We start from the raw sequence: 26,456 nt of genomic DNA, 5'->3' as shown, positions 1-26,456 counted from the left end.
CCTTCTGCCTGCTCTGCTCCCCGCTCTGACTCTGGTGAATTCTCTCACCCTCCTGCACTTCTGACTGTGCCCAGTGCTTGTAAAAATAAATAAATAAATCTTTAAAAAAAAAAAAAAGAAACTTTTATTACTGGAATTCTTGAAGGAAAAATAACCCCCTGAATTAACTGCTTATATAATATGATTTTTTTATAATAAGGTACTCTGGAACTATTTGTTAAAATGTAACAAAATAGAATGCACACAACTTAAATAACAAAGTGATGAGGCTCACCGGTTTGTCAGTCAGACAATCTAGCTGTGCACTCAACTCTGCCACACACTACGTTGGAGAACTCTGGCCAGGCACTTAACCTCTCTAAGCCTGAATTTCTTCATCTATAAAGTGGAGTAAGAATCATACCTACATCTCCTAGGACTGTCATGAGGATTCAATATTAGGTAATGTATGAAAAATTGCCTAGCAGTCTCTGGTATTTAACAATAGACATAAATGAAAACTTAACTGTACACTGATCTTAACGCTACATTTTGAATCTAAGAAGGTAATGCAGTTTGTTGAAATCTTTATCACTAATAACTTAAGAAACTTAAGTGTCAAACAGTAACTATAAAGACAAAACTGCAAAATATAGATCACTTTTAGTCCCTGTTCAGATATTCATATAAAGGGCAATGGATTTTTTTTTGTTGTTTGCCTTAGTTTTTTAATTTAGATGTAATTGAGATACAACATTAGTTTTGGTTGCACAGGTTTATGATCTTAAAAGCACTTGCTTCTGGGCCTCCCTGGTGGCGCAGCGGTTGAGCGCTGGGTTGCGAAGCTGCCCGCGGCCTCTGCGGCGCCGGTTCGATCCCCGGCTGCTCCCCGGCCACCAGAGGAGGGTCCCACATGGCGCGCAGACCTCTCCTGCCGCCCGCTGCTCCCCTCAGCAGTGTACTTCGGTCCTTCTGCCTGCTCTGCTTCCCGCTCTGGCTCTGGTGAATTCTCTCACCCTCCCGTGCTTCTGACTGTACCCAGTGCATGTATAAACAAAACAAACAACAAACAAATAAATAAAACATGCCTCTATAAAAAAAAAAAAAAGCACTTGCTTCTATACACTTAACAAAAAATCTTAACCTGTGTTCTGCTCTAGTTAATTTGCTGAAAATGTAAAATTTTGCTTTCCTCAAAGCAATTCTTTCCAACCTTAATTAAGCAAAGAAAATCCCTTTCAAAAATGAAAAATTATTTTGACATTAAATATGTTCATGTCTTTTAATCTCAACTACAAGTTGGCTGATTAAGAATGCTAAACGTTTCAAGTGCAAATTTAATCCAAACAAAGATAAACATGAGTTATTGTTAGCAGCTCTCATTTTTGCATAATGTGGAAAATTATATTTATAAATTAACTGTAAATAAAGGAAAACTTACCATTATGTTGCATCAAAGTTCATTTTTAAGTCAGTTGTTTCCCATTAAAGCATTATAAAATGTCTTATTCCTATGCTGGTCTGTAAAGGTTACTTAACTTTATAATTATAGTTCTACCCACTTTTTCTAACACTGTCCCTATGAAAAAAACATAAAAAATTTGGACAAAATGAAAACATCTCACCAGTCTTAGCCCAAGGTCACAGCGACAAAAACCCCTCCTCCCTCTGAAATGTAAGGAAAGGAAAGGAAGAGGGAGAGAGTGTGAGGGAGGTTCTAGAAGTCTCTGCAGGTGATGAGAAAGGAGGGTGGGCCAGCTTCAAGAGCAAGAAATCCTGCAACCCACGTTCTTGCTTAGTTTAGCCTAATGGATCAAAGCCTGAGTGGAGGGTTATCAGACTTCATTAGCAGGGGAGTCAAAGCCAAGAAAAACCTGTCCTAATCCTCCTTCCTGGGAGTCAGTCCTTCCATGTAAGCTCTGTAAGTCAAATGTTTCTAGATAAAGAATTTTCCCCCCTTTAAAGAGAACGCATTCACTTTTGTGTATCTTTATTAGTCAAGGCTAAATGTTTCTATATTCCATGGAAAAAAATAGAATATGGTGACAAAAGATAAAAATATACGTAAAAGAACAGAGAATGCCAAGAACAAGTAATTTCTAATACTGCACAGATCTACATGAAAGTACTCCCATGATGAACAAAAATTAACATATTTCACTTCAGAATGAATAACCTTCCGCCACAAACCCAGAGAAACTAAAAATGACTATATATATATATATATATATATATTTAGAATAAGAACAAAAATATTAAAGTTAAATTGTCATAATTTCAAAAAAACAAAGAGCAATTCATAGAGATATGAAAATGATGTTAATCATTAAGTTTCACTTTTTTTTGAATCTAAGAAAACCAGGAAGGTATGAGATTGGGACATGGCTCCTACCATCAACACAATGTAAGATTCGGATCATTGATACATTATTTTTTTTCCAGAGGAAAAAATCTCTTCAGCTGAATTTTAATTTCCTTGATATCCTCTATAGTTACCACATCCTGTCAACCTTCCATAGCCTAGTACTACCATTGCTAAACCACTTTCCTTGTCTAATTCTGGATTCTGTTGCACTGCCTTAATGCCTATACATGAAACAACCAACTTCCTTCACTTGGCTTTAAATTTGCCTAATTGTAAGGTCTTGAATGAAGGCAAAAAAAAAAAAAAAAAAAAAACATTATCTCAAAAGAGATTTTGGAAACTAAAAATAGAGAAGTATATAGCTGGAAATATAATCACCAGAGAACAAAAAAGGAATATTGTTTTCCTATCTCATTGCTTCAATTCACCTGATCATCACAGAAAAACAGAATGACCTAAGCTTACTGTAAGATTCAACATACAGGATACTGGCTTCTTATTTTCCTCCCCTAAAACTCTGCTTTTCAATATCCCAACACCATGCAGACACATACAGGCATATTTTTTCCTATCTCTTCCTTTAAGCATAAGCATGAGAATACATCTTATGTACAAATAGGACCCACTCTACACATCCTTGCATTTCAAGAACAGCCCTTTCCACACCTTGAAGAATGATGTTGCAAAGTTACATTTTGGGTGCCCTTTGCACCAAACACAGCAGATTAGAAAAAGAAAAAAGAAAGAACAGAAACAGGGCTTAGTCGCAATACAATAGCTGGAGCCAAAGTTACAAATTTCTCCCACATTTCAGGTTCCCAAAAAGGCTGCAGAAGGCCACTGACAACATGTACCAAAGTGCCCCAACATGATTCATTGTAGAAGAGATAGATAACTACTTGAAGCCAAGACCTGGGATGATGCTCCCAAGCTCTTGAGTTCACTGAGACGAAAAAAGTCACAATGTCACAGTATTTTCAGCTTTGCGATAGATGTTACTTCCTTTTCTCATTAGAAGAATGAAAATTTTCTGCCAATTCTGTAAAAAGACTAGTTTAACTCTTAGGAAAAACAGGTATAGGTGATATTTAGACAGAAAACCAACTTCCAAAACTGAAAGTTAAGTAAAATTCAAAACTTAAACATGAACTAGATAAAAGTTTATTCTTAACTATAGTAATAGAAGTAATATTTAATGGTAATCATGTTTCCTGGTAAGCACCACTAAAGTTTCCAGGTTCTGACAAAAACTCATAATTAAAATCAGGCCTCCCTGGTGGCGCAAGGGGTTAAGACGCAACCTATGAAGCTATCGGCAGCCACTGCAGCACAAGTTCGATCCCCGGCCAGGGAGGCAACCGACATGGTGCAGCAGACCTCTCCTGACTCGCCTGCTGCTTCCTTCAGCAGTGTATTTCAATCCATCTGCCTGTTCTGTTCCCCGCTTTGTCTCTGGTGATTCCTCTCACCTCCCACACCTCTGGCCTATACCCCAGTTCTTGTATGCATAAATAAATAAATCTCAAAAAAGAACTCATAAAATCTTTATTTAAATACAAAACCAAAAAAATAAAATTATATGACAGCAAAAATTCTCACCTGTGTTTTGACTGCGATCTTTTCCTTCTAGAATGGGATTTTGAACTAGACCTGGATTTTGAACGAGTGTGGGAACGAGATCGACCGCCTTTTCTTTCATTGCTCTTTCCAGACTCTGGGAGGAAAAAACCACTTTGCAGTGTAAGCTCAGAACAATTAAAGATCCCAGTTAATAATCAGGCACAAGTGGAATATACCACATATAGTGCAAGGGGCCTACTCTCTGTACATCCTCCTCCTGTGCAATTATCCTTCAGAAACATCCAAGAAAGTCATTGCATAAACTCGTTGAGTGCAGCCACCCTGCAGCAGTACATATAAACCAGATGATTATAAACAGCTGTTCGTAATATTTTGTTGCTGCCATAATGTACGATTATAACATGTCTGTAATTCATGACAGTGAATTTCTCCATTTATTTTGCTAGAATTGAAACTTAAATTCTGAGTGCTAATTTAGAAAATTTCCTTAAATGTTAACCATCTAGACATCTGTAGGCTGGATTTTTAAATCATTTTAGTTAGCAACATATAAGTTTAACTTGGTGTTCCTTTATACCTTGCTAAAACAGATTTTCCTAAATAATGAGCTCTCTTCCATTTTTAAAATTAAAACTTTGAAGGAAAGTACATCTGCTTAATCGTAACATCTTAAATATATTTATTCTTGTTTTTAGTCTCAAATAAAATTTAGACTTTAAGTCAAACAGCTTTAAGCTATAAAAATATAAAGAATCGATTAACTGAGACTAGTATGCCTCTAATTGGTTTCATGGGAAAAGACAAGTTATGCTTAGCAGTTCTTTAAACTTTGACACTAGTAAGTCACTTACTCTTTGAGTTTCAGTCTTCTTATTTGTAAAATGAAGGGGCTAAACAAGATATTTTCTAAAATTCCTTCCATTTCTAAAATTCTATGATTTTAACTGTGAACTGTGTAACAATGCTATGGCCTTACCTGGTTCAATAGCTGCTGAGATAAATGACTGAGCCTCTCGAACTCGCTTCATTACTTCTTCTAATTCCTTAGCTGCAGCCTGAGGTGTCATCTCAGGGGGTTTTACTATTGCATTGTTGGAGTGATTTATTCTAAATTAAAAATATTAGCATATCACAAATACATAATACATTTTACAAAACATGAAGTAAATGTTTTTATGACACATGCATTTAAACATATATCTGGGGACATTTTGAAAGCACACTAATAATAATACAGCTAAATAACCAAAAACTACCTCAAAAATCATGATTCATCTCATTCCTACTTGCCATTCATTACCTCTTTTTTTTTTGTTTCAAAGATTTTATTTATTTATACAAGAGCTGGGGCACAGGCCAGAGGTGTGGGAGAGTGAGAGGATCCACCAGAGACAGCGCAGGGAGCAGAACAGGCAGACAGACCGAAAGCACTGCTGAGGGGAGCAGCGGGCGAGACAGGAGAGGTCTGCTGCGCCATGTGGGTATTTCCCCGGCTGGCTGGGAATCGAACTCTCACTGCAGAGGTTGCGGACAGCTTCAGAGTACTGTGCTCAACCTGCTGCATTAGCTCTCATTAACAGAGTCCAAAGCAAGAAGGAAAAGAGAAAAAAAACTAATCCTTAGTGGTCTAATATACTTCAATAGACCTGGACAAATCTTTTCCCACACAGCTTGGAAATATTAAAAATTAAAAAAAGGAAAAAAAAGGGCCTTCCCTGGTGGCGCAGGTGGTTGAGTTCAGCACTGTGAAGCTGTCCACAGCCTCTGCAGCACAGGTTCGATCCCGGTCAGCCAGTGAGGGGCCCACATGGCGCAGCAGACCACTCCCGTTGCGCCTGCTACTCCCGTCAGCAGTGTATTTCGTCAGTCTGCCTGTTCTGTTCCCCGCTCTGTCTCTGGTGAATCCTCTCACCATTCCGTGCATCTGGCCTGTACCCAGGTTCTTGCATAAATAAATAAATAATCTTTTTAAAAAAAAAAAGGAAAAAAAGATAATGAACTAAAAAAGATGGGAAAATGAAAAGGAAGCTGTGCAAACAATTAACCTTAGACCTTGACTGAGTCAGACATAGCTTCAAATGTATAGGCATCTGATAAACTATTCCCCTACTAGGTAAGAATGGTTTCTCTGATGAACATAAATGAATCTGCTCTGTCTTGTTTTAACCCTTCCACGCAAATCCTAGGGGCCTCCCTGGTGGTGCAAGGGAGCCACCACTATAGTAGCAGCACTATGAAGCAATTCTCAGCCACTGCAGCACAAGTTCGAACCCTGGCCACGGAGGTCACCCACATGGCATAGCAGACCTCTCCTGTCTTGCTCAGTGCTCCCCTCAGCAGTGTATTTCAGTAGATCTGCCTGTACCCACTCTGTCTCTGGTGAACCCTCTCACCCACCCCCGCCACATCTCTGGCCTACAGTCCAGCTCTTGTATACATAAATAAATAAATCTTAAACAAACAAACAAAAAAACCCAGCAGAATCCTAATCAAACTGTACAGCTAAGGTAATTACTCAGGCAATTCAGATCAAACTGTTGCCTCAATAATCCTCATGAAATAAAATTTCTGGTTTTGAGCACCTGAAAGGCTGCATCAATTTTTCATTTTGCAAAGGTATGAGCAAACTATAAAACACAAAATGTGTGACTTAAACCATCTCTGGACATTTAATATGATTGTCTTCCTGGGTTTTATTTTTACCAAGATTCTTATTCTTATTACTGTTTACTACAAGTTCAAAATATGTTAAACTGCCCATCAGTCTAATCACAATGCAAAACCAATCTGACTTGTTAAAAAGTGTATGGAAAAATTACTACAATCATTATATAGGGCATACGAATAATATTAACATTACATCAGACCTTACAAAATAGAACATAAGATGCTTTCAAATACAAATTTAGTTTGAAAGCTGATATGTATCTCATGTATTTCATTTATACTTAACACAGTCTTCCTTCCATAAATTGCCAATTACTATTAAAAAAGGAAAAAAAAACCTTAATTACACCAAAAATACTTTAAATTTTTTCAAAATCATTAAAATTTCTTTGCTGAGGATTTCTTACTTCAGTGGCCTGTCTCCAAACATAACTCCATTAAAAGCAAGGGCCCTCGGTACTGAATTTTGGTCTGCAAATTCCACAAAAGCAAACCGAGTTGGCTGAGTCTCATCACCTGCCATCCGTACAAACTTCACTTCTCCAACTTGTTTAAAAAATTCAAGCAGTTGGTCAGCTGTTGTTGTCTGAGGAAAAAAAGTAACACACACACATATATATATATACACACACACACACATATATTTGAAAAATAAAAAATCAGGTAGACCTACATTAATCCATATGATTTTTAAGGAGAAAAAAAGAATTAGTTACTACTGCTCAATTTCTTGTAAAATTAGGTTACCTGGGAATTCAAATTGCCAACATAGACTGTTCTTCTAATTTCGTCAATTTTGGAAGGATCCACATTTCCCATAAGTGGTGGTTGTGGTATCTCTCCAAGTGTTGCAATATTGGGATCCAGTGCTGCTGCTGGTATAGCTCCCAAACTGCTAAGGGAAACACCCAGCTATAAAAAAGAAAGAAAGAAAAAAGAGCACATTATTTTCTATTAGTATTAAAAATACCATTTTCTTTTTTTTTTTTTTTTTATGCATAGAGGAACTGGGGTGTAGGCCAGAGGTGTGAGGTAGGGTGGAGGGGTGAGAGGATTCACCAGAGACACAGTGGAGTGCAGAACAGGCGGATCTAGTGAAATACACTGCTGAGGGGAGCAGCAGGCAAGACAGGAAAGGAAGACAGCAGGCAAGACCCACTTATGTGGGTTAGATCCCTGGCCATGTGGGTTAGCTCCCTGGCCAGGGATTGAACTTGTGCTGCAGTGGCTGCTGATAGCTTCATAGTGCTGAGATGTAAGCCCTTGCACCATCAGGGTCAGGGAGGCCCTAAAACAGAACTTTAACACTAAGCTTGGGGGCTAATTTAACAATGAAATCACCAAGAAAAAGCATAAAAATAATACAGAAAACACAACACAAAAAACATAACAAAAAAGGATGCTTGTTTACAGTACTAGAGCTTAAACATGACAAAGCACTGCTCTCTTTGACCTCATCTGGAACATACTATCAAGCCATTTTTTTGTTTTTTCTTTGTGCAAAAACACAGCAAATACTGATTTCGAGGTTTCAAATAATTTTTAAACAGTAGGTAAATTCACAAATACAAAATTCAAAAGTAATGAGAATCAACTGTACCTTGCTCATTCAACAGCACATAGATTATATAAAGGAGCTCCTATAGTTAATAACTATAGCACCTAATTTTTGCCAGGTTATTAATTTAATCCCCTTATCAACCTGAAAGACAGGTGTTACTATCATGCTAATTTTACTGATAAAGAAAAAGATCCAAAGAAATTAAATGATTTTTTCCAAAGCTACTCAGGTACCAAGTGGTAAAGGCAGGGTACCATCATGAAAAGACTAAAAAACTGAAACAGGGACAAAAGTTAACCTACAAAGAGAAACCAAAAATAAAACCCTTGCTTATACTATGTTTAGAAAAGGACAAAAACAGGGGCCTCCCTGGTGGCGCAAGGGGTTAAGTTGCAGAACTATGAAGCTATCAGCAGAGGGAGGTGACCCACATGGTGCAGCAGACCTCTCCCGTCTTGCCCGCTGCTACCCTCAGCAGTGTATTTCAGTAAATCCACCTGTTCTGTTCCCCACTCTCTCTGATGAATCCTCTCACCTCTACCCCCTGCCACCTCTGGTCTGTACCCCAGTTCTTGCATGCACAAATAAATCTTAAAAAGAGAAGAGGACAATAGCATTACTAAAGTCAGTTTCCAGTCAAGCATTAAGGAACCTATTTTTAATTGACCTTAACTAGCAAATATAGAAAAACTCAGAATTTGAAAAATGAAAATTATACAGAAGACCTTTCAAAGAAAAAAAAAAAAACCACTATAACTTTCACCTGTAGTTTGAAGAGCACATTTTATAAATGCCAGTATGTTGCAAAACTACAAAGACTTAACAAATGTTAAGTAACAACGCTTCCTAAAAGTGAAAACACAAGTTTATGAAACCAGTATTACTTATGTTTGTCATAACAGCTAGTGGGTATTTTTCAAAACATGTCAAATTATGCCATACCCCTGCTAAAAACCCATGAAATGCGGGCCTCCCTGGTGGCGCAGCGGTTGAGCGCTGGGTTGCGAAGCTGCCCGCAGCCTCTGCAGCGCCGGTTCGATCCCCGGCTGCTCCCCGGCCACCGGAGGAGGGTCCCACATGGCACGCAGACCTCTCCTGCCACCCGCTGCTCCCCTCAGCAGTGTACTTCGGTCCTTCTGCCTGCTCTGCTCCCCGCTCTGGCTCTGGTGAATTCTCTCACCCTCCTGCGCTTCTGACTGTACCCAGTGCTTGTATAAATGATAAATAAATAAATAAATCTTTAAAAAAAAAAAAAAAACAAAAACCCCATGAAATGGTCTCCAATTACCCTTAGAATAAAATTTAAAGTCTTTTCACTGACCTAAAAAGTACCATATAATCAGTGCCCTAGCTATCCCTCCAATATTAAAACACATACTATCCTCCCCTTCACATACTGTACTTCAACTGTTCTAAACCATTCTGTACCCTGAGCACTTAGGATTTTCCCAGGGCTTTTTAGTGTTCTTTCTGCATGGAAAATTATTCTCCAGCTTCTACCAGATCAATTAATCCCTCCAAGCAATTTTCCTTGACATTCAACAGAGCTTCATTTGCTCTCTACATATCACTTGGTTTTCTACCCCTGAAAGTACAACTGACTCTTAAACACAGGCTCAAACTGCGCAGGTCCAGTTATAAGTAGATTTTTTTTCAATAAATACAGTTGACCTTCAGTATGGACAGGTTCCACTTTCATGGATTCAACCAAACTGTGATGTCAAGTGGAACATCCTCAGATTTGGGTATCCTTGGCGGAACCTTTAACCAATCCCCCAAAGACACCAAGAGACAAAGATCAAGTTTGGGGGAGGACTCAAAAATTGTCCTCTCCCTAATCCTTTTGTTGTTCAAGCATCAACTGTTTTTTTATAATCTGTGGTTATTTTGCTATTAATAGACCTTAGATTTGCTGCTCACAATCAACATTTCAAGTTATATTATAAAAAAAATCTTAGTTCAATACGGGTGAGTGATCTCTAGTGAGTCAAGACTATGCTGAACCTATCTCCAAGAGTTGCTTCTCTAATCATACTCCCTCCCCCCTGTCTTCTATCTTATAAAATATACAGATGACTAAGGATTAGACCTATTTTTTTTTTATGTACAGGAGAATTATTGCATTCTGTAGCTAAAATATAAACATGAGTCTTATTACTTGTTAGTTTTGCTTGGATTTAAGCATTAAATAGGCCTTTCTAGGTGGTCCCAAGCAGTCAATGCCTTTGACCTATACATTTTTCCACCAGGATATATAATTAGAGCTCTGGAATACACTTTTCCAAACCATTTATTCAACATCTTTGTTTTTCAAATTTAAGGATCTTTCAAATCTTTTTTATAAACCTTTTCCTGTCTCCTTACTATACCATTCTTCTATAGTTGTGCTATTTATTTAATATGATGGTCAGTAGTTAAAATCTAATTAATGAAAATGAAATGCCTCACTCCCACTAGCCACATTTCTAGTGCTCAGTAGCCAAATTACTAGTGGCTACCATACCTGATAGCAAAGATACAGATATTTCGATCATAGTGAACTTTTATTGAATATGGCTGCTGTGTAATAATACAGCTACTCTTCTTTAAGTAAGTCTATTTCCTACCCCTGAGCTAAAGGACTTAAGCTGTCCTGTTAGTCTCTGATGGGTCAATGACAATCAGGATGCCATATGTTAACACTTTAACCTTCTGAAACACAAATCCTGGCCACCCTAAAGATGTGGCTTTAAAGTAGAAACTTCATGAAAGGCTTCACTGTAATGAGAGAAAGAGGAAAACTTTTTAATATCTGGAAAAGAAATGTTCTAGGCAGATAAGTACATAAAAAGCCCTAAGGCAGAAATATGCTTGGCATGTCCAAGAAACAACAAAGCCAACAGAACTGAAGCACAGTGAGCCAGGGAAAAAGGTAGAAAGAAAAGGTCAGAAAGGTAGTCAGGAGATAAAACAAATGGTCAACTTTGCCCTGTTTTCTAACTGAAATTATTTTCCATGAATTAAGTTTTGTAAGAATTGATAATGTATAACTGAATCAAGATAAAAACACTTCCCCTCAGGGCAACAAATTATATAATAAAAATTTTATATAATTGATAAATAAACCCAAGATAATATTTTCTGGGCAATGAAAAGATGATGACCCAGGAACTAACATGCTAAAACGTACCCAAAATAAAAAATTCAGAAAGCCTATTCCAAATGATGAGATGAAACATTTTCCCCATGGATCACAATACAGGTCTCCAGCGGAAAAATGTAATGTAAACAATTAAAGATGTTAAAATTTTGCACTTCAAAGTTTCAAAGACCACTTATAACTTAAATTAATGACAATCATAAAATTTATCAGTTCACTCTCTATTAATCCTGTGCCACAAAGCTAGTCCCAACTTTCAATTAAGGTTTTATATTTTGCCATGGGTTTATTTTTGAAGAAAAATGACCCCTCTTTTAAAACAAATGACCAGAAATTTTATATAAAAATACCAAGAGCCAAATCATATACATAGCATTGTAAACTAATGTTAACTCGATTGGGGAAAAAAAAAAAAAAAAGAGTGAAGGAAAAAGGAAACCACCAAAGGCTTGTAACAGCAAAATCTTTTTTAACCCCACTGGAAATCACAAAGGAGGCAATAAACTACTATTTAATCCCAGTTAATGAAAAAATACGTTGGCATGGTTTTACCTTGCTACATTTTGTCAATCTAGGACAAATCCTTCTCAGATATCCTTTCCCACTACTAAGGCCGTGGACCATTTATTTTTCAAATGGCTTTAGTTCTACAACCTAAGAAAAAGTTTCCCCATGTTATCTAAAGTATGGCAACCAAAAAGTTTATACACAAAAGTGATAACCTAGGGGTTATCCTCTCCAGAGGTTTTTTAAAAAAAAGATTAAAATACACAATATTGGGTCCTCCCTGGTGGCGCAAGGGGTTAAAACACAACTTATGAAGCTATTATTAAGTCACTGCAGCATGAATTGGAGTTTGATCCCCAGCTGGCAAGGGAGCTACCCACATGGTGCAGCAGACCTCTCCTGACTCGCCCACTGCTTCTCTCAGCAATGTATTTAAATCTGCCTATTCTGTTCCCCACTCTGTCTCTGGTGAATCCTGTCACCCTCATCACCTCTAGCTGGTACCCCAGTTCTTGTGTGCATAAATAAATAAATCTTTAAAAAAATAAAATACATAATATTTTAAACTTATTCCTCTGAATACACATTTCAACGCTTACCCCTTTTACAAGAGGTTGTATCCAGTACTTACTGTAGTCAAGGGATTTGGGGTTGGTATGGGAAGCAAGCCTGCACCAGGCATCAGACTTGTCATGGTTGGAGCAGGAGCCAATAAAGAAAGAGCTTTGGATTCCTCTGGGATTTTACCTGCAGGGGCAAGTTCAAAACATTACAAAAAGCAGAAACACCACGCAAACTTTACACTATGATTTTACAATTACCCTTGCACTTAAAAAATAATAATAATAAATGAATCTATCAGATCCGTATAAAGAAATAAATAAGAACTTAAGTCTTTCCTTTTATCCTGCTCTACTAGGAAAAATAAAAGTGAGCAAAATTTCAAAGACTAACAATCTCATTAATGGAATATTATTTTAAAAATTGAATAATGTAGACAATTATTTAACACGTTGAGCTATGGGTCACCTGTACTGGAAACTTAATGTTCATGAACCAAACGATATCAAGCATGGAGGCTTTCCCAGGACGGTGTTTTCGCGGTGATCGAAAGTTGTGTTACACATGACAACCGTTCGTGTTGGCTGCATCACTAATAGCACACAGAACATCAGATACAGAAAAGAAGAACATTTTTTAAAGTTTAATCCCCAGAAATGGCAAATAACCAAATTAGTCAAAAAAAAGAAAAAAGAAAAAACAAATATGTGCGAATTGAAATTTGTTCCTTATTGAGTGCTCCTACACTGTTATTGAAACTACCTATTTGTGATGCAAACAATTTTGATAATCTTCCAATAGACTCCATTCAATCTCAAGTAGACAGAAAAAGATAAACGCCTACTGCATGTGATCAACTTCAATTTAAACGGGAACCTAACCCATTCAGTTAACTAGGCATCTCACCAGTATCAGAGATTCCTACTGAATCCAATTCCAAAAGTGCCTTGGAAAACCTCAAATTTTTGAGAATGATTAACCAAAAAAAAAAGTTCCCTGGTCTCACTACTGACTTTTACAATCAATACTTATCTGAAAAAGGGTGGCTAATGCCTCAATGTCTTGCTCATAAACATTTTAATTGCCCAGTAACAGTGGCACTAAAGTAATCTTACACACTAGTAAGAAAAAAATCTGATGACTAAAAAAATGAAAAATTTACTCTAAAATGAGCACATCAACTTGCCATATATAATTACTAAATTCTACTCTATTCATTTTCCTGGTTGTCTCTTACCCACCCCACCCCCCAAATATTTCTTTAAAAGCTGACTACACATGGCTATTTTAGAGAAACTACTCATTAAGTATGCATAAGTATGTGGCAGCTGGCTATGCATTTTCACTATGAATTCTTCAAAAATAATTTAAAACACAGTGTACAAAATCATGCGAGACTGAAAATAGCATATGGAGTAAATTTTCAAAAGTACCATGCTGGTTTTCAGCGGTAAAATCTATTTAAAACAGATCTGTAGGGATAAATTTCTCAACAATAATATCTGAATAATCTCTAAACATGGATGGAATTCAAGACAGATCTTAAAACTTGCTTTAAATAATGCTTAACTTCAACTTATAGAAACAGAAAATTACATTTTATTAACTAGCAAATGTCTACTTTTTTCTAAGCTTTGCAAATTTCCTACATCTATATTACTTTACTAATGTAAAAAACAAAGTTATTATTCAATGTAAATTCTGCACAAGCACAGATTTTTAAACATGCATAAATAAAGGCAGGCCTTATTGAAGACATCAAACAACAATCTATATTTATTAGTTACTATTAATATATTAACACATGTATATGTATACCAACATATATACTATACTATTTATATTGCTACCAATTTTGTTATTTTTTTTTAATGTTTGTGAAACCTGAACACATATTGATAAATCAATTGAGGTCCTGAGGTGTAATCCTAATTTATACAACTAAATAAAAAACTGAGTTCCAATCCAGTAGATCCAATCCAGAAATGTTCCCAATTTAACATTACTTGTCAATTAAATTAGAACTATCCATACAAGACAGTGTAGAAAGACTCCACAAACAAAAAAGTATTCAACACAGGCCAAAAGCTGATTAGTAAAAATTATAAAGTCTTTCACTTTTGGCTTTAAAAAGTAAAAATTGTATGCTTCTCCCAATAGTAATAAACTATTATAAATATTAAATCTAACTGTAGCACAGTATTTTTTCTTATTCTAATTACTATTTGAGATACCTTAAGGGAAAAAAAGGGCATTGCTTAATTTCCAAGATAGAATTTTATCAAATTTACCTTGCAAATACTACCAGAGTGTATATAAAAAGCATTTAGCAGACTCCCCAAAAACAACTGAGGGGAAAAACATCTCTCACATTATTAAAGGCCTGTCCTAATCTCAGTATTCATTTGGAGGTTAGTAAGCACTAAAATGTTTTCAACAAAAAATTCAAGCAGAGAAACACTAGTAAATTTCTCAAATATCCATTCCCCACATAGGTAATGAAGTCTTTGTAAATCAAGGAAGTTTGTTTCTACAATGAGTGACCATCACAAAAGTGAAAGGCTCTTTTTAATCTCTACCCCCAGATTGTTGTTATAAGAAATTTATGTATCTTCCTTGATTTTGCATGCCTAAAATTCTAAGGGGAAGGATAAAAAAATAGAAGGTTATCAGTTGGTTTTTACAAGAGTTGTAGACTTTGGGAGAAAAAACCTGCAAAAATGTTGCACTGAGATCACAAAGTGTTCCTAAGAATCTTACAAGTGTTTTAATGTTTCAAGAACAGAATGTACCTGGATCAGTCTATAAAGACCAATTAAACTCACACTGGGTTTCACAACTCTGCATTCTAATTTACTGAATGAAAATTTATTTTCTCTTTTAAGGTTAAGCTCTGCTAATTATCTCCCAATAAAATTTGTAGCACAATGTTATGTACCCTTAATGGAATACCATTTACAAAGAACTGGAAAACCAGCTCACAAGTTAAAGTGAAAGAGATTTAACAAAACAAAAACAAAAACAAAAAAGGGACAAAATAAAGAAAAAGAAATGAAATTAAAGTAAAACAATAAAAAACAGAGACAGGGCGTCCATCTTCTGCGGTTCAGACTCCGATCTCATTTCCCCAATGAAGTTTTCACTTGACGGCAGGTTTAGTGGCATGGCAAACAATGCCTAACTCAGGCAAGTGTAACAGGTCTGCCTTGGCCAGTCTAGTCATCTAATAATGCACAAATATCACATAGAGAAAACATACAAAACCAAATTAATAGTCAAAATCCATCTACCAGAAAATGTGGACATAAAGTTATGACTGATGATTAGGCTGACACCCTGTTATGTTTGACCTTATCTTTCTCTAAGTGTTAACATTTATAAAAGGAAATCTGAGATGCACGAAACAAAAAAGGTCATGAGTATTATGAAAGCATATTTTATTTTGATATGGCATGGTTTAATAACAGTAGCTAATGCTCAATATGTAGCAAATTATTACACATCAAACCTTACTTATAACAGCTTAGGATCTTCTCACAATACTGCCTGCATTTAAAAAAAAACAAAAAACAGCAAATTGAAAGAAATTGAAAAATCTTTTCTCAAATCTTTTCCTATGGTTTTCTTATTTCTTTCATAATGCTGTTTCTGTAACATCAAGGAAAGAATGCAGTCAGTGAAGTGAACAAGGATGACTGCTTACAATACCACAGTTATTTCTTCTCTCATAGACCTTACTATTTCGTTGGACCTTTTGTTTTGGTTTATTTCAAACTCACTATGCTTTTTTTTTTTTAGGACAATAATGTTATTACTTTGCTTGTAGTGCATAATCAGATCTCCAACAGCTCACTGTGGCATACTTCAGGCTCCATATTCATCTCTGTTGCATTTAACTAATGAAAACCATGTATCTGAAAGTTTTTCTAATACCAATTGTTTTATCAGTATTCTAAAATATTTACTTGCAACTAAATTACAAAAATATGCTTAAATCTCCTCTTCCCAAAATAATAAAAATCTGTCTCAAAATGGAAATATTAAAAATATTTAAACTATTAATATAAACGTGCATTCATCTCTCTCAAGTAAAATAAGCAAACAAAAAGGAACTTTACATGTTCAAAATCGTAAATATATGACAAATCACAGTAAAGGTTTTTCAGATGTATGAAAAATTCTACTGGAATACTCAAGGTTCCAACAAAGCAACAATAATAAAATTTTTACTTCTATTAACAAGATCCTATGCTGTTGGTGGCCTAATTTTCTGGTAGTAATATTCCAATTTAATAAATCCTCTATTGAATTTATTTTTTCCCATGCAATCTACTTGTGTGAAACTGATACGAACCTGGTGTTCAGAACTGAACCATTACCAGTTCTTTTCCAACCTTACTCTCCATTTTGGGCTCTTTGACCCTTACAGAATAGTAGATAACAACAGAGTTATCAAGTAATTAATTTCAACCCGTTTTTGTCTCCCTACCCCACACTCTAACCCCTAAGCATGGGAAAAATACTCTCAAATTTATCTGAAATATTTCACAATGTCCTATTCTGGGATGTCAAAAAGAACAGAATGGTACTTGCTGTATCTGACTGCAATGTTTTTGATATCCCAAAATAGATGTTCAGAAATAAGCATAAACCTTGAAAGTGCAACAAACTGTTTATTATACATTAGGTTATTTTAATGTTAGACTGGTTTCTAAAAGATTTTAAAACAGTATATATGAAAGCTCATTAAATTGTTTCAGGTAAATTTTTATGTTGTAAAACAAGTTATATCCCCATTCAAAATATATTTTAAAGTTATGTGAATTATAATAACCCAATTTTAAAATCCATGTATACATGCCATAGTCAATGCTCTGAATAAAAGTTAATTACACACCAGAATTGTCAAATTCAGCACAGTCTACTAAATGTGAGTGGCTCTGAAAATAGAAGTTACTAAAAAATAATTAGTAATAATTAGCTTATAAATCAGGTTAAGTCATAAAATTTAATGAATAACTATAAGGCTTTTTGGCCTTGCTCCCATCTTCAATAACTATTTCTTTAATGGAGGCTTTAGAAACTGTTTTCCATGATTTTTCTTCAATTACCGAAAAACAAAAATAAAAAAAGTGAAAGAAAATGTAAATTCCATTGCACAACAAACAATTATACTGAATATGAAATAATGATCTAATAACTAACAATTAAGGTAAGTTAACTCAAGAAGATATGAAAATTTTTGTTATAAATATCTCTTAACCCCAATTTGGCAAAATGTGTACACTTTTTAATTTATGTAATATCACTAATACTGTACACATAAGGACAAATGTTTACTCATCTATAATCAGTTTCCCTACCAATAAATATTTTCCTTAAATTTCAGAAAGCTTTCTCTACCACTGACATTAACCATAGAAAGCCAGAACAAATCAGAGAAACCAAGTAATTTAAGAATCTTTTCCAGTGTTTAGTTATAAAACCTCAAACATACATACATTATTAACCATTTTAATATACTAGGTAAAAATTCTTTCCTTCTCAAACTTCCATTCTCTCTCTCTTTCTCTAGGATGCCAATTTCTAGAAAAGTAGTAACAGACAGGACAGAGATTAAAATAACAGGAAAAAAATGTGAGATACCAACCTTCTGCACAAGGAACAACTATCAGAGCTCTGTCAATAAAAACCGTGTTAGTTAGATGCTGGGCCACGCCAACACTTGATGGGTCACGAAACTTAACATAACATACTTTGGAAGAGAAAGCAAGAGGTGCGTTGCTGCAAGATAAAAAAAAAACAACAACAATTGGACTAATAAACATTTTGATTGGTTTTGTTATTTTCATTCAAAATTTGCTTATTAGAGCTTAAGAAATTTTGTTGGTGGGGGGGTTAAAGGGTACAAACTACAGCTAATAATGCTATCTTGCATAATATTCTGACAAAAAAAGTCTGTAACTATGTATAGTGACAGATACTACTGGACTTATTGTCATTACTTTGCAATACATACAAATATCTTAACATTACGTTGTACACCTGAAGTTAACATATGCTATATATCAATTATAAGAGGAATAAAATAGGAAAAAAGTTAATGATCATGAACACACAAAATAGCAAAACAGTCTTTTAATGCCGATTTGTCTACAAAAAACTTATGGTTATCTAGGCAAGTCTATAGCCTTATTTGGAAAAACTTGAAACTTAAATTACTGAATTCTTAATCTGAGTGAAATGCAAAAATAACTGATTCGACCCAAGAGTTCAACCATATCAATAGACAAAATTTTGTAACTCAAATTTGTAACTACTTACAGCCCTTCCTAATGTTATTCTCCAGCATTTAAACTACAGAACAGTCTGAGAAACAATCAGATAATAAGGAATTAAAATCAAGATCTTTTGCATAGTCTGACTGCTTCAGGTTAAGATAGTATCATGATTTTCTAAAATTATTATCTTTTATATGCAAAGAGTATAGATTATGGCAAATCCTACTTGAGTTCAATCAAGAAAAGCATGTCCAAAAAAAAAAAAAAAAGACAGCACACAAGAAAGTTACGAGTGGCCATACAACTTACTTTGGCCAAATAACAATGAGTAGAAATGACAAGTGTCACTATTTAGTAGCTTTAAGCATCACCTTTTGGCTCTTTTCCTTTGCCACACTGACAGGCAACATTTGAGATAGGTGGCTAATACATCAGCTTCATTCCAGAAAACTACTATGAGTAGTTTAATACTACTGCCCAAACCCTGCCCATCCTAATAAACAATCCTTGACCATTCCCTCTTCTTTAGTCAGTTGGTCATTTATTCTATCAAGACTGCCTCTCAAATATTTGCCTATTAATTTTTTCATTATTCTCATTATCAATGCCTTAATTCAAGCCCTCCTTTCCCATTTGGATTTTTAAAATGGCTCCGAACCAATCACACTATCTCCAGTCCAACTCCTTAGTAATGGTCTTCCACAAAGATGCCAGAGTGATCTTTCTAAACCCTAAATTTCACGTCACTCCACTGCTTAAATTTCTTTAAAGGTATCCTTGTGTTATTGCTTATTCAACTAAATGTTCCCAAAAATTCAATTAAAAAAATACTTGTTCCCAAAACATATCCTGACCATCTACATCGCCTTTGTACATACTGTTCCATTTGACTATGAAGTCTTCTGTAACTCCTTTTTTTTCCCCCCAAATTTTTTTTAAAGATTTATTTATTTATTTATACAAGCACTGGGTACAGTCAGAAGTGCGGGAGGATGAGAGAATTCATCAGAGCCAGAGCAGGGAGCAGAACAGGCAGACTAGCGAAGTACACTGCTGAGGGGAGCAGTGGGCGCAGCAGGAGAGGTCTGCGTGCCATGTGGGACCCTCGCCAGAGGCCGGGGATCGAACCAGCACTGCAGAGGCTGTGCAGCCCAGCGCTCAACCGCTGCACCACCGGGGAGGCCCCTCTGTAACTCCTTTTTGAATGTCAATTCCACTTTTAAGTGGAAAGTCATTTTAAGATAATCAAAGTGAGAGGATATCCTTTCTGTATATGCTAGCAAGACATTCTACATACTTTCAGCACAAACCTTATCAATTTATGTGAAATACCCACATGATGCAAAGGCTCATTTCACTAACCTACCACCTAAGATTTGGATGTCTTGATGAAGTAAACTTGAAACAGTGAAAAGTTCTCTCAGGCTACCGTCAACCAGTCAAGGTTTGGGCAGATGGCAGATGCCAGATGAGTGAGTATAGAACAGGTGTACAAAGAAATGGGTTAAATGCACAGAAACAAAGTTGTCTTTGAGAAACAGTCACCTTGGATGCTGATAACCTTTCTGGTTCCCAATCCCTGTTGCCATGAGGCCTGGATGTCTATTATTCAATTTAAGGAACTCTCTAAGTTTTTATTAACTTCTCTCCTGGAGCTAGACTGGGCAACACTGTTTCTTCCTTTACAACCAAAAGAATCTGTGATTACAAAGAACCACTGAAGTCCCAGGATTTGCAACAAGTATATTCTCTTTGAGCACTAAATTTTCAAAAGGGATAGAAGCCACCACTGAAATGAGATTTTCTAAATTGACAGATCCTTCTGTGAAAAAATGGTGATCTAAATAATCACTTTTAGTTGAAAACTAAAAACACATTTTCAAATAGACCATTTGTAACCCACACCATTTCAAAAGTGAAACATCCACAGTATAAGAAATGTGGACCTGGTTAGTAATGCAACTATACCATTAGAAAATGCCATCAAGATTTGATTAGACCAGGAAATGGTCAAAAATTTTAAATGCATTATCACAGGAGTGTAGGTTCTACGCATGACTAGACACCAGTGCTTTAAGCAATTTTCATCTTCATCTCCAATTGCCTTCCTTAGAAGAATATCAACTTATATTTATAAAAATATAAACATTTGGGCTATTAGGAGAGGTACTAACACTATGTTATATTCTAAACATTACAGGCTAAAATACGACACAGTGTCAACCCAAAATATCAGATAAACATTTCAGCAAGTAAATGCATATTTGTTAAGTCAATGTTTGAAAATCTTACATGCAGATCTTCCTCTGTGTTATATCTAAGGTATTAAATGGTTCATTTTTTAAAAAATTATATAGGTTTGGGCCTCCCCAGTAGCACAGCGGGTTAAACACAGAGCTGTGAAGCTGTCCGCAGCCTCTGCAGTACTCAGGGGGGCATTCGATTCCCGGCTGGCCAGGGAGATTCTCACATGGCACAGTGGACCTCTCCTGTCGTGCCTGCTGCTCCCCTCAGCAGTGCTTTCAGTCTGTCTGCCTGTCCTGCTACCTACTCTGTCTCTGGTGAATCATCTCACCCTCCTGAGCCTCTGACCTGCACCCCAGTTATTATATAAAAATAAATAAAATCTTTAAAAAAAGTTCAAAAAATTAAATAGGATTATTATTTTAAAATATGATTCTGACTTAGTTTTAATTTTTTACCTTTTTTTTTTTTAAAAAAAGATTTATTTATTTATTTATACAAGAATCAGGGTAGGGCCTCCGCTGGTGGTGCAAATGGTTAAGCGCTGCGCTGTGAAGCTGTACACAGCCTCTGCAGTGCCGGTTCGATTCCAGCCGGCCAGCGAGGGTCCCACATGGCATGGCAGACCTCTCCTGTCTCGCCTGCTGCCCCCTTCAGCAGTGTATTTCAGTCAGTCTGCCTGTTCTCCTCTCTGGTCTGTCTCTGGTGAATCTTCTCACCCTCCCGCGCATCTGGCCTGTACCCAGGTTCTTGAGTAAATGAATCTTTAAAAAAAGAACAGGGTCTTTACCTCTAAGGGGAGTTGCAGTATCCAAATAGATTACTACTTTCACCTCATTTATTGAATCAAATTTTGGTGGTTTTTAAAAAAATATATTAAAAAACTGCATTATACTTTCAATAAATCAGAATTCTCACTAGGAATTTAATGCAGATATCACAGAACCCACTTTCTAAGCCTCACTTATATTTCCTGGCCCACAATTAGTTGTTTTTTTTTGTTTTCTGGTTTTTTTTTTTAAAGATTTATTTATTCATGCATACAAGAACTAGGGTACAAGCCAAAGGTGTGGAGGGTGAGAGGATTCACCAGAGACAGAGAGGGGAACAGAACAGGCAATTGACTGAAATACACTGCTGAGGGGAGCAGTGGGAGAGTCAGGAGAGGTCTGCTGCGCCATGATGGTTGCTCCCTGGCTGGGGATCAAACTTGTGCTGTAGTGGCTGCAGTTAGCTTCATAGGTTGCGTCTTAAGCCCTTCCGCTACCAGGAAGATCCTAACTAAATTAATTCAAATAGCAGATTTTACCTTTCTTATTAGTACTTTGAAAGACCAGAGAAGTGAAGAAAACCAGCCAAAAAAAAAAAAAAAAAAATCAACAAAGTTGTTGATCTTAAAAATTATGTTAGAAATTAGGATTGTCCTTTGCAGATAGGTCACGTGAAGGGGGCTTAAGAGAACTTTCAGGATGAGATAGTGCTGATTTGGTAGCTGGTTGCACAGGTATGTTGACTTTGTTAAGATCACTTAACTGTACACCTCTCCATACATTTTTTGTGTCCACATTATACTTTAATAAAAAGCTTACTGAAAAAAAACTACGAAGATTTCTTACTGTTGTAAAAGGTTTTCTCATGACATGAGATTTGTTTACTGTGCAAAAAATTTAAATAGAGATTCTGGATACTATTACCTGGCAATGCAAAAAAGATGACAATTAAGAATTCTGAATGTTTACAAAGAAAGTCTACACTGACTTTTAATATTTAAAAACTAAAGAGAGGGCCTCCCAGGTGGCGCTATCGCCAGCCACTGCAGCACCAGTTTGCTCCCAGGCTGCCCAGGGGGCAACTCACATGGCACAGCCAACCTCTCCTGCCTCACCTGCTGTTCCCCTCATAGCAGTGTATTTCAGTAGATCTGCCTGTTCTGCTCCCCACTCTCTCTAATGAATCCTCTCACCACCCACACCTCTGGCTTACACCCCAGTTCTTGTATGCATAAACAAATAAATCTTTAAAAAAAATTAAAGAGAAATTGAATCATTTCCCCACACTGAAAGAATTAAATTTAAAATCTTAATTTTCATATTACCAACTGAATTCTTATAATGTTAATGAGAAGCTATTTTTCACATTCTATTAAAGATAATATTCCAAATTTAAAATAGAGATTTCCACTCAATTTCAAAAAGATTAATCATAAAATACCATTTCCACAGCACTGCAAAACAATTATGACTTCAATACAGCTACACTGTTGCATTTGTAATCCATGTCAGTCAAGTCTGCAAATTATCTTCCCTGCAAGAGTTATAACAATGTCATTACAGAACAAAAAATGTGCAATTAGTCAAGCATATTTACATTTTTGAAAAATAGGAATGAAGGATTGAACTTAGGAAAAATTAAGAATTTCGCTTGACCTGTACATATTTGTAAATGTGCACAGTTGTTACAACTAACTTCATATTAATGCACCACGTTAAAGGAAAGAGTTTTTTATTTTTTGACTTAAACTCCACTTAATTTCAAGGCACAGGCCATTACTAAGTACCAAATTCAGTTTTCAACTAAGTGGTATTATGCTGACAATAAGAACTATTCTGTGATGTGGGCCTCCCCGGTGGCACAGCGGTTGAGCGCTGGGTTGCGAAGCTGCCCGCAGCCTCTGCAGGGCCGGTTCGATCCCTGGCTGCTCCCCGGCCACCGGAGGAGGGTCCCACATGGCATGCAGACCTCTCCTGCTGCCCGCTGCTCCCCTCAGCAGTGTACTTCGGTCCTTCTGCCTGTTCTGCTCCCCACTCTGGCTCTGGTGAATTCTCTCACCCTCCCGCACTTCTGACTGTACCCAGTGCATGTATAAATAAAACAAACAAACAAACAAACAAACAAATAAATAAATAAATAAAACATGCCTCTATTAAAAAAAAAAAGGACTATTCTGTGATGTATTTTTTCTATTTATAATTCACATTATCACAACCTTGTGTACAATATATCTTACTAATTCCAATTCTGTAGAATAGTTTTCTTCCAAATACTTCTCAACTATTAAGAACTATTTTAAGTGCTTAAGTGAAGAGACAGCTAAAAGCATTTTCAATAGTTAATTAACAGTCACAGTTATATATGCTACAACTAATTTAAAAAACCTATGTGTGGGGGGGGCCTCCAGGGTGGCGCAGCAGGTTGAGCACAGCGCTGTGAAGCTGTCCGCAGCCTCTGAAGCACCAGATAGATTCCCAGCCAGCCAGGGAGAATTCACACACCGCGAGGCAGACCTCTACTGTCTCATCCGCTGCTCCCCTTAGCAGTGTCTTCGGTCCATCTGCCTGTTCTGCTCCCCGCTCTGTTTCTGGTGAATTCTCTCACCCTCCCATACCTCTGACTGTACCCCAGTTCTTGTATAAATGAATAAATCTTAAAAAAAAAAGGAAAAAACAAAACCTATGTACACGAATAATGAAATATTCTTGACATACGGTACTTAAATCTAACCATATAGAAACAATCTGTATAAATCCAGATTATGAGTCATTCTACAAAATGAACTACAATATGAACTACAAAAAATACCAATGTCATGAAAGACTTCTAAAAATGTGACATAACTGTTCTTGATTATAAAGGAGATAACTATATGCACCGGTCACTAGTTAAACTCTAGATCAAAAAGAGAAAAAGCACCAGAATTGGAAAAATTTAACTATGAACTACCTGTTACCTATTCTTTTACCAATGCTAAAATTTCTTGGGTGTTAATACTATTGCGATAATGTAGGAAAATGTACTTGTTCTTAAGGGATACATGCCTAAGTGCTGAGGGATGACTCACAGTGTCTGCAAATTTCAAAATGATGGTGGTGAGAATGAAATCAACTATGATAAAATGGCAAATACAGGTAACGCACATGGGTGTTCAGTGCAATGCTGAATTAAGTATTTTAAAGCAAAAAGCAGAGGAGAAAAACTTAAAAAGTAAAATTTTAAAAATCCACGACCAACCTTTATCAATATCTACACAATAGCAATGCGACATGCTTACAGACAGAAAACTAAAGAAAAAGATCTACATGCATCACTATGAAATAAATAAAAAGATCAAGTCAAATGTTTAATAAAGTATCCTGAGCAACCACTTTTTGATATAGTGAACAAAAAACTGAGGATTTTAAGATGCTAAGCTCTATCTTTGGGGGAAAAAAAAAGCTTTTACGAGTTAACAATGTCAACAGCCCGCAGTCCTCTAACAAATCCTCTGAGAAGGTGGTATGGTACGAGAGAAACCTTTCTTCAAAATACACGAATTGGGACGAGTTCGCGACCTGGGAATGCGGGCCGAGATCTGGACTTTGAGAAGTATACAGCAGGGCCGATTGTGCAGTGACTACTAAATATTTTGAAAGGTTTAGGGCAGTGTAACCTTCCAGGAGGAAATTTTTATCCGTAGCCAAAAGGACGCATAGACATGATCTTTAACACGGATAGGTTCAGCTTAATCAAGATGCTGAATTTGTGAACACCGCCCTGGGGTACAAATACAGCCCTAATTCCATTTTGCCATCAACTGCAGGATTTCTCGCGGGCAATAATTCCTGACACTGAGCCTGGATGAACTGGACGGCTTCTCGGGCGCAGTCCCCGCGGTTATCAGGGGGAAACACTATCAGGCGTTTGCCATGAAGGCTGTTCCGGGCCCACCTGCGGCCATCTTAAGTTCGGGAAAAAAGGGGGGTCGCGGGGACGGAAATCGAGGAGCGGGCAGCCAGCACAAATCCGGAAGGCACGAAAAAGGCAAGCTCTCTAATTCCTTTGTAAGGGCTCCGGGCAGAGGTTAACCCCCGAAGTCAGAGGAGCGAGTAGCGCAGCCCCGCGGGCTCCAGGCCCAGGTGCCCAGAGCAAACCGGAGCACCGAGGTAAGTCCGGCGGTCACGTGACGGGCGCCGCGCGCCCGGGTCCGCGCTCTCCCCCACGCCTCGGCTCCCGAGGTCTCCACGGCGCCCGCGCCCCTCCCCCAGCCGCGCTCGCGCACTTACTCCGGGGGGTAGAGCCGCAGCTCCTCAATTTCTCCTAGGAAGGAAAAAAGCGTCCGCATCTGCTCGCTGGTCACCGCCGACGACAGATTCGTCACCTGAATCACCGCCGTAGGGGTAAGGCCGAAGCCTAAACCCAAACCGAAGCCACCGCCGCTGTTCATCCCGATCTCACTGCCGCCGCCTTCCCGCTCCCCAACGTCTACGACGCGTCAGCGACGGAGCCGGGAAAGCTGAGGACGCGCGGCCGCGAGCGCGCTCCCGCTGGCGAATTCACGGCGGCGGGCAGGTCTAGCCGCCCATTTCACAACTCCCCTGCTCTCGGGGCGGTGCGCGCCAGCCGGAAGCGTCGCCCGGGCAACCCGGCAGGTCTCGCGAGGCTGCCGCCTCCGGGATCTCTGAAGCTGTTGCTCTTGCTTTTCTAAGCCCCGCCGAGGGTTTCTCAGTTTTTGCTGCCCCGCAGCTCAAATTCTTGTATGTCCATAAGCATGGAAAACCCAGCTCTTTCGGGTCTTTACTGTAGGTAGGACCGGGG

The 26,456-nt window shown here is 37.3% G+C and overlaps 1 protein-coding gene across 2 annotated transcripts in view; it reads right to left on the bottom strand.

Moving 5' to 3' along the window:
- SREK1 (splicing regulatory glutamic acid and lysine rich protein 1) overlaps positions 1-26,209 on the bottom strand; it is a 42,319-nt gene extending 16,110 nt beyond the window's left edge. For both annotated transcript variants that reach the window (XM_054688477.1, XM_037530753.2), the window contains exons 1-7: positions 25,925-26,209; positions 18,011-18,144; positions 12,431-12,546; positions 7,340-7,504; positions 7,000-7,178; positions 4,902-5,032; positions 3,944-4,058 (exon numbers count right to left, since the gene is read on the bottom strand). In XM_054688477.1, coding sequence (XP_054544452.1) covers positions 3,944-4,058; positions 4,902-5,032; positions 7,000-7,178; positions 7,340-7,504; positions 12,431-12,546; positions 18,011-18,144; positions 25,925-26,085 — 1,001 coding nt within the window. In that variant the 5' untranslated portion in view covers positions 26,086-26,209. The remainder of the gene's footprint in view (positions 1-3,943; positions 4,059-4,901; positions 5,033-6,999; positions 7,179-7,339; positions 7,505-12,430; positions 12,547-18,010; positions 18,145-25,924) is intronic.
- Positions 26,210-26,456: the final 247 nt, after the last annotated feature.

Source organism: Talpa occidentalis, unplaced genomic scaffold, assembly GCF_014898055.3.
Source record: "Talpa occidentalis isolate TD23 unplaced genomic scaffold, MPIMG_talOcc4v2.1 talOcc4.6, whole genome shotgun sequence".
Classification (NCBI taxonomy): domain Eukaryota; kingdom Metazoa; phylum Chordata; class Mammalia; order Eulipotyphla; family Talpidae; genus Talpa; species Talpa occidentalis.
Note: the sequence above shows the minus strand (reverse complement) of the source record. Positions and strands in the feature narration are given on the sequence as shown.